Consider the following 18069-nt stretch of genomic DNA (forward strand, 5'->3'; position numbering starts at 1 on the left):
CCAAGGCAGGTTTTCAGTTTTCGAACACAGAGAGAATTTTAATGTTAACATAGCCATTCACAGTTACTTTTCTGTTATTTTGTTTAAATTGTTTATTGTTATTAAAAAGGTGATGTACGAGGGGTGACAGCTATATAAGTCAGGTGGGGAGTATGTTTCTTTTGGACAATGTCACTCCTTCCCTTGCGCGCTCTCCCAGTTTTTCCCTTCCTTCCCCACCCACAAGTCATATATAGTTCATTATCTATACCGAGTCCAGTGAGCACCATTGCTGCCTTTGTTCAGCCTCTGTCCCTCCATTTCTCTGTACTTTTTTCATTTGATGTGAGTGTAAGAGGTTTTTTTCTCTTTTTCTCTTAGCCAACCTCCATGCGAGCTATTCGTGCTAGATATGACCCTTATCTACAGACAAGACACCGGATAGAACAGGTGCATTTTGAAAAGCTTTTTCATTTTTTATTTTCAATTTTACCTATTTGCTGTACTGGGTTTTAAGCTCAGGGCCTTGCTCTTACCTCTGAGCCATCCCTCCAGTCACGCCTTTGTAGTCTTTTCATATTTATGCAAAGAAAAGAGACTATTTTGCAATCAATACCTGGCATGGGCAAAACCTCTACTTGTTAGAAATTGTACTATATTCTGTTCTCTTTAAGGGTTTTATATTCTCTGAAAAACTCATTTTCGAAAGCATAAGGACGTTGTTTGACAAGAAGTAATTGCCTTGAATTCTTGCTTCTCTTAAGTTGGCTTTCCATGTGCTGGGATTACAGTTGTGCACCACAACATCCAGCCTACTTCTCACTCTCCCTTCTTATTGAAACACTGATTTTCTTCTTTCATACTTATGGTTATTTTTTTTATTAGTTCAATATGTTAAATTGTTTCTCATTTTTAAACTTGACCAGTAAAACATTGCAGAATAACATTGGAAACATTACAGTACTCTCGAAGAGTACTTCCTGATGTTAATGAGTTTGTGTTTCTTTCAGTTAAAACAGCTTGGTCACAGCGTGGACAAAGTGGAGTTTATTGTGATGGGTGGAACGTTTATGGCTCTTCCAGAAGAATACAGAGATTATTTTATCCGGAGTTTACATGATGCTTTATCAGGACATACTTCCAACAACATTTACGAGGCAGTCAAGTAAGAAAGTCTCCTTTTATCACACTTCAGGTGACTGTCACATCCTCCCCTGGTGGCAGCCTGTGAACTCGTGTGTGCGCCGTGTGCATTCTTACTTCTCATGCTCTCTCCTGATGGAGGACTCCTGTGTGCACCGTGTGCATTCTTACTTCTCATGCTCTCTCCTGACTGTGGAAGGCATTGTCTTCCTTGGAATAATCCTTTAAAGCAAGTGTATATGGTCTGTTGATGTGTTTGTATCCTCAACCAGAGAAGGTTGACGTGAGCTACCCACACTAGTACTTGTTTTGATTGGGTTGTGCTGAATTGTCAGCCCTTCCAAGGAAAGACTGGGCACTCTTTATTCAAAACATTTATCTCTAAAATCAGCAAGGCCAGTGACTAGTATTTAAAACTTAATTTATTAGTAATGGATACTTAATAACTATTAACTAATTAACAAATGGGCCCTGTCTTAGTCTGTTTTGTGCTTCTGTTACAGAATGCGTGACTCTGGGCAATTTGTAAAGAGTAGAAACATCTTGTCCTGCCACACTGGAGTCTGGCACATCAGTATCAAGGTGCCAGCATCTGGTGAGGACCTTCTTAATGCATCTCCTTGGCAGAACCCAAGGGGACAAGTGAGGCAGGACTCCTTGACTTTCCTGTGATAACAGCATCATCCCACCCAGACCTCAAGGCCTAATTACTTGCCAAAGCCCCTACTCCCCCCACCACCACCCCAATACTGTTACACTGGTGATTTAATTTCAGCATGGGGTTAAGAAGAGGCAAACACCGAAACCACACCAGAATTAATTCATTTATTATGAATTCTAACTGACAAAAGAGAATGATGAATTTTTGGATACCTTCCATATCAGATTTTCTCACGAGAATGCTAGAGTTTCATATAAAGTTCAATGATTTAAGAAGTGAAAGTCTCAAAATAGTGCTTTCAGCAGTTTCAGTAACTGCTGAAAGGCAGTAACCTATGTTTTGTTTCTTACTTATCAATTGGTGCCTGCACTCTCAGCAGGCACTGTGCAGTGGTGCAGATGCTGGAAGAACTGGTGAGCGAGACAGAAGCAGCCTTTGGTATTTTTCATGTGGCGTACAGTAACAGAAGTAGTCAGTCCTCTGAATGGGAGGACCTGGAACATAAACAAGAGTCAATGAGACCTCTATGAAGATAACAGGAGGACCTGGACAGAAAAGCTTAGATCCCAGGGAGCAAGGACGAAGGGCCACGTTACACACTGCAGTGCAGTCGTTGGTAGAAGAATAACGTTAAGCTGGTGAGCTCCATGACCTCGTTAACAGTCTTGTCTTCTGGCTGCTGTCTGACTAATGGACTAGAGATGGGGACATATTTGTGCAGTTCCTTCTTCCTCCGTTGCTTTCAAAAATTAGTGTCCAGGGTAACCCAAGGGGCCTTTGTAAAGGACTTAGCTGGGGGGGAGAGCAGTGACCTTAGATTGGCTAGGGAATATGACAGGTAAATTCTGGCCTCAAACCCAGACTTTGGGCAGTGGGATCTGTTTTCACCGGGGCTTTTGTGGTAGGGTAGGAGGGTGTCTCTTTTTATCGCTCATTCAAAACCTTGATCATTATATGAGTCATGTTAGTAAAATGCTAAAGTCTTCAAACTTTAGAGGAGTAATGATGTAATCTAACTTATTCCACTTCCTGAAAAATCAAACCATTGCTTAGATAAAATGCATCTGGAGGAAATGAACTTAATTAATTGAAAGCCCTGTGACATTGGTATAGCAGGAGTAACTCAGAAGATTCATTCAGCTCTGAGTCTCCAGAGTCTTTCCTCCCGTGTTTATGTACTTAGCCACCAGCTTGCAGATTGAATGGAATTGAGCTATAAATATCGTGAACATGGGCCGTCTTCGTGAATGCCTGGGGTTTCCGTGAGCCAGCGGTCAGAGTCCTGTCGATGAATTTAGGGTGCCTAGGGTGCAGCTACCCTGACAGTTTGATCAGTTGAAACTCTAAACAATTTTGCTTCTTTCTTAGAGTGAGAATTGTATTTGTGCCGAACTGTCTTCATGCCTAGTGATGTTTTTAAAAAGTTGTCTCTCAGAGTGAAAATGGGGTTTGGAGTTTTAACGCTGTAGCTTCAGATCATGACATGAGTCCCCACCCCCAGAGCCCTTCAAAGCCTCTTCCAGTAATGAGCTAGGCAAAAGCAGCCTTGTTTCGTTTCTATTCTTGAATTTGCCTCAAGAGGGCAACACACACTTTCTTTCAGATAAAAATTTATATATGACTGGAGTTTTCATTGCCACAGATCTCATGAATGGCTCCTAGGAAGTAATAAGAGTACAATTTGGGTGCCATAAAAATCAGTCTGTAATACTACCCGGGTCTGCTGCCCACTCCCGTGTCTTACTTGGTTTTAGTCCCTTTTATGAGACAATATGGAAAAGCTAGCTTGTGTGTTCTTGTTTTATGGAAGATTTTTTACTACAGACTCCCTCTAGTAGAATTGTTATTTGTTACTAGGGGAGCCATAATATTTGAAATAGGAGTTGGGATTTGAGGGGATTGGAGACAGAAAATTATTTTCAGATGTTAGATCATTGTGAGACAAGGAACGATCCAGTAATTTCTTCTTTTCACGTTTTGTGGCTTGACCTTGCATGGAGGGGGGTCATTGAGGAGTTTGTCCCAGCGTTTCCCCTTTACCCTTCAGGTTTATCTTACTACAAATGGATACTAGTTGTTTTCACTACTTAGATGCCAGACCTTTTCTTAGTAGAGTTTTATTCAAAGACTGATTTCAGGCTAGAAATTTTAAGCTAAAAATTACTTGGTGGCAGATATGTCTACAAATTTAAGGTTAGGAGTCTTTGTTCAGGTGAAAGTCATGCTTCCCCACTGGCTCAGATGCCCCTGCTTTGTTTTCCTTCCTCTTCAGTTGATGAAAGGTTTGTTTATTTTAAAGATCAGGGTAAAAAAAAGTCCCAGCAAGGTGAGCCTGGTTGTTTTTGTGGCAAGTTAGTAGCAAGAAGTAGACATGCCCTGTGGGTGGAAAATTGGAAAGAGCAGAGAGCCCTTCAAGGACAAAGCAGGTATGGGCTCTGTGAGGGCTCATTGAATGAGGCCCACTGTTAATCAGTCATTACTAACGCCTCCGCTGAGCCTCTTCAGAAGTCTCTGGAGAGCAACAATTGCTGGTGACCATCATCCTCGAGAAATCTTAGCTCTGGAGACGGAACGACCATCGTGGGATCTGAGTCACCCATTCACCAGAATGCAGATGTTGTCGGATAATGCAGAACACCCTTTTAAAGGAGTTTTATTCCTTTTTAATCAGCTCTGCCCAGGAGCAGTTTTACATTCAATCTTTAATGCTCCTCGGCTGTCTTCACAAGATGCAGTTTAAAATGGTAGTTACCCATCAAGAAGTGAATGAGTCACACTTTCTCCCTGTGGAATTCTTAATTCATTTCCGCTCCTTCCATCAGTTGCTTTGAATCCTTACATGTCTTGGAAAAGTTGGAGTGGTAGGTTACGCTAGCTAGGTACCAGGCCCTGAAGACAGTTTTGTAGACTTGCTGAGTGATGACGGAAACAACCTTTGAAGGCTACCTCCTGCCTTGCTGCCCCAGGCCAGGAACCTCTTGGATTTATGGACTTAGCTCTGATCTTTTCCTACCCTTCACATTGTATACTGGCCATTTCCTTCCTTAGCTACCCCAATTTCTTAGATGGTAGCCAGGGTTTTTTGGTTTTGTTGTTGTTGTTTGTAATAATACTGGTGCTTGGACTCAGGACCTGAGTACTGTTCCTTATCATTTGATCTGTAAGGAAGATGCTCTACCACTTGAGCTATACCTCCATTTCTAGCTTCTTGCTGGTTAATTGGAGATTACGAGTCTCTTGGACTTTTCTGCCCAGACTGACTTTGAACTAGACTCCTCAGATGTCAGCCTCCTGAGTAGGTAGGATTATAGGTTTGATAGCTAGGGTTCTTAACGTATGCTGGCCAACCTAGGCTATAGCCTTAGTCATCTTGAGAGAGATGGTTTTATTCCCAGCATTTTGGTTGAAACAGATAGTTTCCCAGTGAGCCACCCGCATAGCCATCACCTGATTCTGCAGTACTGGCTTGATCGCCTCTGTCCTAACACTGCCCAGCCATTTGTCTTCATTTTGTGCATTTCAGAGTAAGCTGCACGGTTCAGTACAGTCTCTACCCCCTCCCCCTAGCACACATACCTGTCATGCACATTAACTGGTGTTTGCTGTTTGGTGTTTTTTATTTTTTTTTCCTCCTGAAGTAAAGTAAACTCACATACAGTGAAATACACACATCTGAAGAGTTCTGTTGATTCATTTTTTTTTTGACAGACACAAATACCTGTATAAAAAAAAACACTTATGATACACAACATTGCCATCATTGTAGAAAGTTGCTTTACACCCTTCCCTGGAAATCCTCATTTGCACCTCCCAGAGAGAAACACTCTTATTGCCGCAGACCGGGTTCTATCGGGACGACGGAGGATACCTAGGGGAGGAACCTCCCAAGGTTCCTTGACTGAAGAGACTGCTTCGTGTCCCGCTTCATGCCCCACGTTGGGCGCCACCTGCCGCGGACCGGGTTCTGTCGGGACGACGGAGGATACCTAGGGGAGGAACCTGGAATAGGATGGGGAGATGGCAAACAGACAACTCACACACATTAGGAGTGGATGCTGAGTGCTGAGTGCGATTTAATGCAGAGGATAACAAACTTTTATAACAGAAGTCTTCATAAGAAAAGGGGAAAAAGGTTACACAATCTTGCTGCAAGGCTTCGTTCTTGGATGGTCACCAGCTGGTCGCCTGAAAGGGCAAAAGTTTACACAATCTTGCTGCAGGGCTTCATTCTTAGTGGTCACCAGCTGGTCACCTGAAAGGCACTTGTTTCCGGCTTATCTCTAAGAAATATAATGGGTTTCGACGTTTGTCACCATCTCACCATTACCTTATTTCTGTAGAGGCCTTAATTATCCCATAAGATTTTTCCTGTTCCTTCTTTAATAGTAAGGTCGCGGAGGCCTAGATCTAGCAAGTCTCTTAGTAAATGAGAGTACCAGGAAGTTCTTTCTCCTAAGTAGTTATCTCAGCAATTGCCATACATTCCTTCTGTTCTAGCCGCGCCTACAGCTTCTTGTAAATTTCTAACAATTCCTTCTGCTGGAGTGACTTTGTGAAACCCCCAATACTTTTATATTTACTTATAACTTGTCTACTAGCCTTCATAAGAGGGGTTTCAGGGTAGCACTTAACTCTGGTGAGTTAGTCATATTTTTAAGACACTCATCAGATATTGGAGTCGTCAACACTCTTAAGAAAGAGCTTTGAATAAGGGAACGTTGACAATGAGTAAGTACAATGAACAGCAGAAACAGTAAAAGATTGATAGGCACTCTTATGAGGAGAAGAAAGACAGAAACACATCTTTTCCCAGGGGTTTTTCCAGCCTTTTCCCAGGAGTAGGCCTCTTAGAAGCCCTATTCTCCGAGGTAGACTTCGGTGAAGTCCCAAAACTCAGAGATAGGTCTCGAAGCCCCTATCATGGTCTGATAGATGGTTTCCCATGCTAAGCAGACTCTACTGGGGTCGGCGTGGCATCTTATGATATACAACATTGCCATCATTCTAGAAAGTTGTTTTACACCCTTCCCTGGAAATCCTCATTTGCACCTCCCAGAGAGACCCATTCTTCCCCCACCATGGATGTCTGGCCTAAAACCACACACAAATGGGATCATCTAGCTCTAGTCTTTTGTGCAAGACTTCCTTTACTGTCCATAGTATTTTGAGACTCATCAATGTTATTGGGTCATTCAGTAGTTGCTAACTTATTAGTGTCCTGTAGTGTGCCACTATGTACATAGAATTCCATAGCTTGTCCCTTCTTCTGTTGACAGACACTGAGGCTTACTTACACTTCATAGCTGTTGTGAGTAGAATTTCAGAGAACGTTCTTGTAAACGTTTGTAAAAGTTCCTTTGTGGCTATCTGGGTAGTAACTGAAGTAGACTTGCTTCATTTGTTTTGTGCTGCCAGCCATGTTCCAAAAGTGGTTGTGCCATTTGTGAGCTGCTCACATTTGGTGGTTCTGCATCTTAACCAATATAATGGTGTTGGCATCCTTTTAATTTTAGCCATTCTGGTGGGTGTGTGATGGTATCGTATTGTATTTTTAATTTGCATTTTCCTGATGACTAATGACATTAAGCATTTTAGTGTATGATTGTGCTATTTTAATGTATTTCCTTTGTATAGTGCCTGTTAAAAAATGTTTTGCCTGTTTTAAAATTTGGTTATGTTCTGGATGCCCAGTCCTTTATCAGATTAGTATTTTACACTAATGAAAGCCTGGTCAGTGACTTGAACTGTTCATTAGTGATACCTTTGAGCAGAATCAATGAGGTCTGATTTGGCCATTTTTTCCTGTGTGGTTGTTTTCTTTCTGTATTGCTGCTACTAACTGATTACATGTTCCCAAAGCACAAAGATCTTCTCCTGCTGTGTTCTGGTTACAGTGGTAGCTTTCATATTTAAGTTTATGATCCATCACAAATTAATTTTATATGAAGTATGAGGGAGTTTGGATTTATTTTTTCATGCATAGATAGCTAGTTGTTTCAACATCACTTCTTTAAAAAAAACTTTGCCATTTGGATTATATAACACCTTTGTTAAAAATCAGAAGGTTGGGCTGGGCGCCGGTAGCTTGTGCCTAGCTACTTTGCAGGCTGACATCTGGGTGCTGGTGGTTTGAAGCTATCCTGAGCAGAAAAGTCCCTCTCCAGTTAACCAGCAAAAAGCCTAACTGGAGGAGATATGTACTAGCCATAAGTGAAAAAGCTGGGTAATCACCAGGCCCCCTGAGTTTAAGCCCAGGTACCAGAAAAAATAAAAATTAAAATATATGTGTGTATTTGCATATATATAATATACACATTTCAAAGGACTATATAAATCTGGGCTAGGCTCCCTTCTCTTCCATTAATGTTTTATGTTTTTCAGTCCTTACATTTAGCATTACACTGGTTTAATTATTGTAATTTAAATAGTGAATCAGCATTACAATTGTGTTAAAAGCAGAATGCTTTGGAATGAGTTGACATCTTACTGAGTCTCCCAGTCATGAACATAGTCTGTCTCCTTGTTAAGACTTCATTAACTTCTCTTAACAATCTTCAGTGAACAAATTTTATAAGCTTTCTATAAAACTTTTTCTCAAATGTTTGTTTGTTGATACTATAGAATTTCATTTTTAAATTTTCATTTCCAGATATTTTGTATCTATTATTTTAATGTTATATATGTGCATGTATATACATAGCTAAGTTTTGTATATTAACTGTAAGGCTGTTAAATGTTTAAAGCTCATACTTAATCCCAAGGATTACTTTTGTAGCTGTTGGGAGTTTCCTCCTAGTTAGGTTATCCACAGATGAGATGAGTTTTGCTTTTCCTTTTGGGTCTGTGCCTTTCTCCCTTCGCCTCACTGCAGGGGTCAGGGCCTTGAGCACAGAGGTTGCATGGACGATGGGATTGGCTGTTTCTTCCCACTGAAATACTTAACATTTCAGCACTGAGCACAGCATTGTTTGTAAGGCGTTTGTGGCTTCCTTCATTATATTTAAGAAATTTATTGAGAGGTTTTAATTTTGTTTTGGTTCTTTCAGAGAGGGTCTCTCTTTGAGGTCTCAAACTCAAAATCTCCTCCCTTCCTCCCTCAGAGTGCTAAGTTCACAGTGTGAATCACCAAACAACTTGAGTGTGTTTTCTCATGAGAGGTTTTATTGTCTGATGCTTTTTTCTTTTGCATCACATGATTTATCTCCCTATTTGTGATATAATGATATTTTTGCCAGTCCTGGAGGCTTGAACTCAGGGCCTGGGTGCTGTCACTGAACTTCTTTTACTCAAGACCAGTGCTTTACCACCTGAGCCATAGCTCCACTTCTAGCTTTTTTGGTAATTTATTGGAGATAAGAGTCTCACAGACTTGCCTGCTTGGGCTGGCTTTGAAACATAATCCCCAGATCTCAGCCGCCAGAATCATTATGATGAATTCTTAAAGAGTTTAACCTTGCATTCTTAGGGCAACCCTATTTGGTCATAATGCATCATCTTTTGTGTCAGAACTCTAGATTTTCATAGTTTTTCTTTCTGTTAATTTCTAGTTTTATTCCATTGTGGTATGATAAAATGCAAGATATTGTTAAGAGTTAACTTCATGGCCTGGGCAGATGTATGAGGCCTCTTTCTCAACCAGTTGCTGGGCATGTGATTCACACGTGATATTCTTCACTACATAGATTCTTGAGATCAGGGAGGTTTGAGGTCAGCCCAAGCAAAAAGCAATCTTTGAGAGCCCATTTCAACAGAAGAAGCTGGGTGTGAGGGTGTGCATCTATCATTCTAGCAATGGCAACACTCAGAATGAGGCTGTTGGTCCAAGTGCATGCGCGGGCAGGAAGTAAGACCCTTTGTCAAAAATAACTGATGCCAAAGGGCTGGAGGAGTGGCTCCGTGATAGAGCACCTGCTTAGCAATGGACCCTGAGTGCTAAATAAAGACTTGCTTTATTACCTCAAATATGCTGTTTGAGAATATTCCATAGGCTGGTGAGAACATACATACTGCGGGTTGTTGGTGGAGTGTTTTATAGATGTTTGTCAAGTCCATTTGATCATCAGTATTGTTTAATTCTGAAGTTTCCTGGTTACTGTTTGGGAGAGAGAGGTCCAGATAACCTGTGTGGTGAAAGAGGGTAGTGCAGTTCCTTATTACTGGCGTGAGGTCTGTCTGTGCTTTCATATTCAGTCGTGTTTGTTTTATGAATTTGTACTAATATTTAATAAATATATGTCTACAGTTTGGCATTTTGAAGGATCATTCCCATTATCAATATAAAGTGAACTTCTTTGTCTTTTTTGAGTAATTCTGGTTTGAAACTTCTTTGTCAGATGTAAATATAGTTACTCTTGCTTGTTTTCAGGTTCCATTTGCTTGCAAGATCTTTTTTTTCCTGTCTTTTCACGCTAAGCTTGTGTATCCTTGCCAGGAAGTATGATTTTTTTTGTAGGCAGGAAATAGTGTGTTTTTTTTAAATTCTAATCTGCAGTCCATGCCTTTAAACTGTAGAGCTGAGAGCATAAATACTTTGATTATTATTGCTAGGTTTCAGCTTCATTCTTTTCATTCCGTTATTATCTAAATTGTGGGGTTTGAATTCAGAGCTTCATGCTTGCTCTTTACCATACCTGCAGTCCTTTACGTATGGTTATTTTGAGATAAGGTCTCATTTTTTCCTTCGCTGGCCAGATCCACAATCCTCTTCCATGCTTTACCTGTGCCTGGGTTGACAGGTTGGTATTACGGCTTGCTGAGATGGAATCCCATGATGACAGATTGCTGTTACAAGCTGGCTGATGGCTGAGATGGAATCCCGTGAGCTTTTTTTCCTAGGCTGGTCTTGACCTACCTTCCTCCTGAACTCAGCCTTCCAGTTAGCTGGGATGACAGACATGCACACACCTGGCTTGTTTTGCTCATTATATCATTGGGCAGCATGGCTTTGTTTGCTTTTAAATTCCCATGTAATTGGCATATCTCTCCCTATCCTACCCCTAACTATAAAAAATAAAAATAAGGGGGAAAAACTGGCACTATAAGTTATTGGCTTAAGTTATACTTCCCAGAGAACATTAGCATCTTTAATAGTTGATGCTGTTCTTGTTGGGGTATAAAAAGTATAGAATTTAGTATCTCCCTAAATAGGTGGATTGTAGGCCTAAGATGAACCTTTCAGTACCACAAAAAAAAAAAAAAAACATGAATAGTGGAACTGGAATGAGAAGAGCCTGGTACTAACCCTGGCTTTGTCTCTGAGAAGTATATACAGTTCCTGTGTGGCCAAGAACCTGCGAAGTCTGTGACCTCAGAAAGGCTTGGGATTTGACCTAAGGACTGAAAGAGCCATCCTTCTGAATGGCGGTGAGGATGATCACAGACCATAAAATATGTCAGCCCACATTAATTAAAGCCCTGCATGCATATATTTGCATGTTAAAGAACAATTATATTGATAGCTTTTCAGCTCTGTTAAATGAAGCAGCAGGTTTAGTGTGATGTAGAGGGCACACCAAGCTTTAACAAAAACTCCTTTAAAAGATACAGTGTCCCTTCAGAAGCACAATTTTATACTTTGTTGTTTAAGAAAATAGTCCCATTATCATTTCTGTTTTCCAAATTTGGTAAGTTCTACTTAACTGCTTTTCAGGTGAAAATACAATTCTGGAAAGAAATCTAAAATACTGACTCAAAACTTGTTATTTTTTCCTCCTTCATCTGCTACTTGCAAAAGGTAATGGCTTGTCGTCCTGTCTTAGCTTTTGAAGTGTGGTTAAAACACTGTATTTGAGAACCATGTTTGGCTCTGTGGCCTTGTGTGTGTTCTGAGTTACAAAGAGACCTTACCATCCTTGTAGCAGCCCTCGGTGGGGCCTTCGATACTCTCTCCATAGGAGGATTACCCTAGGAATGTGCCCTTTTTCTGCACAGATTCCTTCTGCTGGAATTGCCTGCCCTCTAGTTCTTTCCCAGTGATGCAAGCTACTGCGACACAGCCAGCTTGCTCACCCAAAGGCACTGCTTTTAAGAAATACTAATGCACTTTGTAGTACAGCTTTTCAGTCCTGGGTTCTTATTTACCTTGTTTGGGGGGAGGGGACTGGCGGGCATGTAGGTTTGAACTCAGGGCCTGGGCTCTGTCCTTGAGCTCTTTTGCTCAAGGCAAGCACTCTACAGCGTTGAGCCACAGCGCCACTTCCCTCATTTACTTTTTATACTCTCACTTAGAGCTTCCATCTTCTGTCTTTTGTCAGCTTTTCTTCATAATCTGTCAATACTTATTTTAATTTTAAAAGAGGGTTTTCCTAAATTCCATAATATAATTGCTGTTGGAAGCAAGTGAGTTACATTTGTTCTATGACATTGTGTACTTCCTGTCATCTATGCCCTTGGGTCACAGCTGTTAGAGCCATGGCACCTTGATTTTTTTTGTCTCAGACAAGCCCAGTGGTTTATTATCCTTTCGTAAGCAAGACTTGATGCAGTGTGAGCCCTTGATCTTACTCATCTTTAAATAATTGTATGCTAGTTGCTTACTGTTCATTGTATTACTGCTGGTATAAAACCCCACAATGCTGGAATAAGCAGGGCAAAAGAATGTGACGGTCTAGAATGAAAGCCTTAAAATTATTCATTCTATCTTAGCAATCTTTACTTCTCTATAATACTGACAAATAGAAATGAGGAAATGAGTCTAACCAAGTAATTACAAAATCTGTGGTTTTTGCTTTTAAAAAGAAGCTACATAACTGGGTGCTTCATACCTATAATCCTAGCTACTCAAGAGGCTAAGCTCCAGCCCAGGCAGAAAAATCCATGAGATTTACATTCAGTTAGCCACTAAAAAGCCGGAACTAGAGCTGTGACTTACGGAGTAGAGCACCAGCCTTGAGTGAAAAATCTAAGGGATAGCGCCCAGGCCCTGAGTTTTAAGCCTGCGTACCAGTACACTCCTTTCCCCACTGCTCTCCCCTTCCTCTAACCCCTCCCCTGCAAATTAAAAAACTAAAAACTTCTTGAGAAAGAACGGAAATAAATGGCCCAGAAAGATTCCCTCACACTCCCCTGAAGAACTGTGGAAGCTGTGGAAGGGTGTGCCAAAAGCAATGATTGGATTCTGCCATGAAAGATGTTCAGTGGAAGTCTGATGTTGCAGGCTGAGTTGTACATACAATGTGGCACTTGACACGTAGCAAGGATTTTAAAGTTAGGTGGACGCAACTTCACTTTGGTTCTGTTAGCTCTGTACCCTTAACCTGTGCATTCCCTTCACACTAAGTGTCTTCACCTGCAAGTGATGATGGGGCAAGTGTTGCTGGATAGAGGTCCTCCCTGTCAGCAGAGTAGATGACTCGGTGCTGGGACCGCAGTGGCTCCTACCAGAGTGAGTGTCCCAAGCCCCTGGGCTGACGTATGAGGAGCCCTTGTTCCCCTGCAGCAGCTCCCCTGTGTGTCCTCAGAGAGGATGCTCTGTGGCATCCGTGGTCCTCCAGCCACTCTTCAGCCAGTACCTGAATCCAGTGGTGGGAGGAGGGGCGTGTTCACTACTCTGATACTCAGTTTTATGGAATGACAAAAACATTTCCTAATTTTGTAAATTACTGATCCATTTAATAGGCTTCTATGGAAAGATTTCTGTGCATTTCCTCTAAATTATTCTTGTGATCACTATCCATCTTCTTTTTTTTCCTTAAAATGACTCTAAAATACAGAGTGGAAAATAAATACAGCAGATGGTTTTTACTTGCATGAAAAATGGTTGCTAGGAATTGAAAAATAGGTTTTCACAGTTGCAATCACTGTTTTCAAGGCGATTGCGGTTGCAGCCTACTGCATGAGAATAATAACGATAATGATAATAACATTACGATGTGCGGGTTCAGCCGTGTCGGTCCTGTGAAGGGTAGGTACTGTTATTATTGTCATTTCCAGATAAAAGGAACTGAAGCAAGAGAGGTTAATAGCACTGACGTTTGCATAGTAAGGAAATAGCAAAGACAGCCCGGCTCCAGAGCCCACACACCAAACCACGTCTGGGAGGACTTAGAGAAGGTGAATGACCCAGAAGGTGGCAGGTGGGTTACGTTTGGATGTGCTCCACAGGTATTCTGAGAGAAGCCTCACGAAGTGTATTGGAATTACTATTGAGACCAGACCAGATTATTGCATGAAGCGGCACCTAAGTGACATGCTCACCTATGGCTGCACGAGGCTGGAGATTGGGGTACAGAGTGTCTATGAAGATGTGGCCAGAGACACCAACAGGTAAGCCACTGGCAAGGGCCCTGCACAAGCCCTGCTTTCTCCTGCTGGCTTTCTCTGTATTCACATTCAGCCTTTCCTCCTGCAGCCAGGCCCAGGAAAAGAGGATTGGGATTCTGCCCATTTTTTTCCCCTTGGCAATACTGGCATTTGAGCTCAGGACCTTATGCTTGGCTCCACATCTTGAGGCATACCCCAAGTCCCTTCTGTTTTAGGCATTTTTCAACTGGAGTCTCATTTCTGCAAGCACTGTCCTGGACCATAATCCTGTTTATGCTTCCCCCGTCACTGGGATGACCGGTGCACACCACCAAGCCAGTTTTTTTTTTATTGGTTAAGATGGGTTTCATGAACTTTTTTGCTCAGACTGGCCTCAAACTACTGTCTCCCAATCTCTACCTCCTGAGTGACTAGGATTAGTGTGAACATCAGTGCTTAGTTCAAACTCACCCTTTTTCTTCAGTCAGTGCCCTCCATTCATCTTCAGTCTTTCCCTAAGAAACCTTTTCTAGCTGCCTATGAACACATGCATACCACTCCCTGTCCTCACACAGCTTCTTCATGTGGGCAGCTGGAGGCAGGACTCAAGGCCAGTGGTGTAAAACCTGAGAGAAGGCCAGCAAAACTGCAGTGAATCAGAAGGCTGTGGGGGGAGAAGTCGACACCAGGTTGCCCCAGACATCTAGCCAGGCTTGCTTAACGCATGAGCATGACTCTAGAAAGCTAGGTTGAGAGGGTCTGTCCGCAGGACCCCGTTTCCACCTTCTCCACAGTTCTGCGCCCCCAGTGACATCTGGCTGTGTCAGGTTTCTCCCTTCCTCTCGCTCTCCCTGTATTTCCTGTTTTAAAGGAAGCTGAAGCTCTGCATGGCGCTGACCACGTTGATCTTGTTTAATGTGGGTGTTTACATAGTAAGCTTGTTCTGACTGATGACGCAGAGCCAAATAATCTTAATATTACTTGAATATATATGTACAATATACATGTATATATTAGTATTACGTTAATTCTGTCTACCTGTCACTTACTTCTACAACTGTAGCAAGTACATGAAGGGATTTCTGAGAAAAATCAGTAAAACGATTTCCTTCAGGCCTCCTCAGAGGTGAGTTGTGAAATGTGGCTTTCCTAAGCCACATGGCTGGTCTCAGGTAGTCTTCTTCCACCCACCCCTCGTGGTGGCCTCTTTGTCCATGTGTTTGTGTAACAAGTAGTAAATTTTCTTTTCTCAGGGGCCACACGGTGAAGGCAGTATGTGAGTCATTCCACCTGGCCAAAGATTCTGGGTTCAAAGTTGTGGCTCATATGATGCCTGACCTGCCAAACGTGGGACTCGAACGAGACATTGAACAGTTCATAGTAAGTGCCACCTTAAACCAGTTAACGTACAATCCCACTCACTGCCTGCTTCTTACTACGTACTCTCTCCTCTTGTGGCTTGCTGTTGAATCTCTCTGTTGCTAAAGCAATGTGTCCTCATTATAGAGTATTAGAAACCTAATAAACAGAGTCACCCCAACCCCAATTGCCAGACAAAATTTCTCATCTTTTAAAGAGTCACACACAGGGGTTTCTTCCTGCTTGGTGGTATGGTAAAGGAACTGACTGCTGGCGAGTGGATAGCAGAGTGCAGTTGGCAGACTGGCTCTTCCCTGTCGTCAGCCTTTCCTGTGTGCCTAGAATTTTGGAGTTCAGATGCTCTCCAGTTTCTCCAGGGAATGGATCTTACCATCGGCCTACACAGAAAGAAGGGGTATTTTATTTCCATGTCTGTCTCCCATCCTTCCTGGTTCCAAAGCCTTCTGATCTGGGAACCTGTCTGGACCTCTGGTATGACTGAACTGGCCTTCCATCAGTATCTTTCTTTTCCCAGTTTTCCTTTCCATGTCCCAGTAGTCAGCCATTTTCTCTTTCCAAAAAATATATTGATATCACTTGTCCCTTCCTTGCCTGCTCTATTGTTCTCTTTGCTCTTCAAAATTTTTATTCCCTTTAAAAATCCCTCCTGTTATTTTATTGTTGTTTGGGAAGAAAATGAATGCAACATATTTTAATTGTCTGAATCAGTTCATACTATCTTTATTCTTACAAGAAGAGTCTATCAGTCCATAATTCTCCCAGAACCAGAAGTATTTTCCTGAAATCTCACATTCAAATGTGGATTCAGACTTGATGGAGAATGGCTTGCATACAGGCTCCTTGCAGCCGGCTAGAATATCTATTAGAATATTTATTAAAGATCTGGTGAATCCCTAAAATAGAAATGTTACAGGGAAAGCCACAAAACAATTATTTCTAAGACCACACGGTGCCCAAAGAATACAGCACTTAACACTTTTAACAAATCAATGAGATCGGAAACTCTGCTGCTGCATTTCTTTGAAAAGCAAGTTAAACAATAGAAAGCTTTACAAGAATAATGTAGCAAAAGATTTTTTGCATTTTTGAGATAGAGCATTGCTGGAGAGGGCGGCGGGAGTTGGAGGGAACTGTGTGAGTCCACCTTCACCTCCGGACCTAAGTGCAACCCAGATGAAGGCAGATCAAAGTCATGCGAAGGACAATGCCTACCTTGGGCCTCCTTACTGCAGCCCAAATAAAGAAATGAGGCAGCCAGCAGGGACCGCGTGGGACAGAAAAATGACCGTGCCAAAAGTAGATGAGTTAGATGCATTGCTCAGTGTCCAGATAACAAATGGACAGTGTGTATCTCCAGTGAGAAACGGTGCCAGTTGGCTTGAGGACAAAATTGTCACCTCTGGGGATCAGCAAACCATTTCTGAGAAGATCCAGATAGTAAATACTTTAAGGTTTTTGGGTTTGTTTTTTTTTTTTAATGTTTTTCAGGTTGTTGTTGGCAGGGGATGGGGGGAATGTTACCTCACAACTTTAAAAAATTTTAAACAAATGTATTCTTAAAGGAGGATGGATTGGCACAGGGAGTACTTGAAGGTCAGGAAGGCCCCTCTGAAGAACAACAAGCTCTGGCCTGAAAGTTGGCTAGATGTGGGAAGCTCCATGGAGTGGTGCGTGCCAGCCAGATCCCATGGTGGGGGGGCCTTGCAGTCCCGCACACAGGTGCTCTGCTCCGGTGAACGCTGGGAACAGGGCGTTTGCATCCTCTCACATACCTGCCCTTTCACAGAAAGAAAGGCCGCCCAGCGTCTGCTGGGAGTGCGAGTGATGCTGGCCCAGGACTGAGGTTGCTGTGGATAGAATCACTAACACAGGAGCGGCTTTCTGTTCTCAACTTCTAGGAGTTCTTCGAGAACCCTGCTTTCCGCCCTGACGGTTTGAAACTCTACCCTACCCTGGTGATTCGTGGCACTGGGCTATATGAGCTTTGGAAATCAGGAAGATACAAGAGTTACTCTCCCAGTGACCTGATCGAGCTGGTGGCTCGGATTCTCGCCCTTGTGCCTCCCTGGACTCGAGTGTACCGAGTGCAAAGGTACTGTGTTGTCTTTTATTTCCCGAATAATGGGTGCCTAGTTTTTAATCCGTTTACAGCTTCTAATGGTAATAGTCTGACTTCATGTTGAGGGTTTTGAAGTTTCTGTACTAAACATGAGATGCTTAATAATCTATTTTTCTTCCTAAGAGATACAGATAAGATCACGTTTGGAATCGTTACATTTTTCATTTAATTTTTTTGTGCCTTTTGTTTTTGTTGGCTGGCTGGTTTTTGGTTTTGCTTTTTGTTGTTGGTTTCTTGTGACAAGGTCTTGCTTTGTAGCCAAGGCTGGCCTCAAACTCGTCCTGCCTGGACCACCATACCCAGCAACCTGGTTTTTAACTAGAAACATCACGTAGCATTGAGTTGAGTTACCTTCATACCTCTGGTCAGAACAGAACTGTTCTCCATGTTCCGTCATAAGGGTTCACTCCTACCACCCTGCTAAAATCTACCTATGCTTCAGTGTTACAAATACAAGACCAAGAGTGACTGGCAAATAAAATCAGCCACTGTGGCCAGAACTCCACTACACATAAAAAGTATGTTTCTAATTACAGAAAAAAGTGAA

The 18069-nt window shown here is 42.1% G+C and overlaps 1 protein-coding gene across 1 annotated transcript in view; it reads left to right on the plus strand.

Moving 5' to 3' along the window:
• Elp3 (elongator acetyltransferase complex subunit 3) overlaps positions 1-18069 on the plus strand; it is a 56230-nt gene that overhangs the window by 8791 nt on the left and 29370 nt on the right. Inside the window, exons 6-10 of the mRNA XM_070016746.1 lie at positions 361-429; positions 990-1144; positions 13886-14047; positions 15277-15403; positions 17302-17495. Coding sequence (XP_069872847.1) covers positions 361-429; positions 990-1144; positions 13886-14047; positions 15277-15403; positions 17302-17495 — 707 coding nt within the window. The remainder of the gene's footprint in view (positions 1-360; positions 430-989; positions 1145-13885; positions 14048-15276; positions 15404-17301; positions 17496-18069) is intronic.

The sequence above is a fragment of the Dipodomys merriami genome, unplaced genomic scaffold (assembly GCF_024711535.1).
Source record: "Dipodomys merriami isolate MVZ:Mamm:240054 unplaced genomic scaffold, mDipMer1.0.p SCAF_12, whole genome shotgun sequence".
Lineage (NCBI taxonomy): Eukaryota > Metazoa > Chordata > Mammalia > Rodentia > Heteromyidae > Dipodomys > Dipodomys merriami.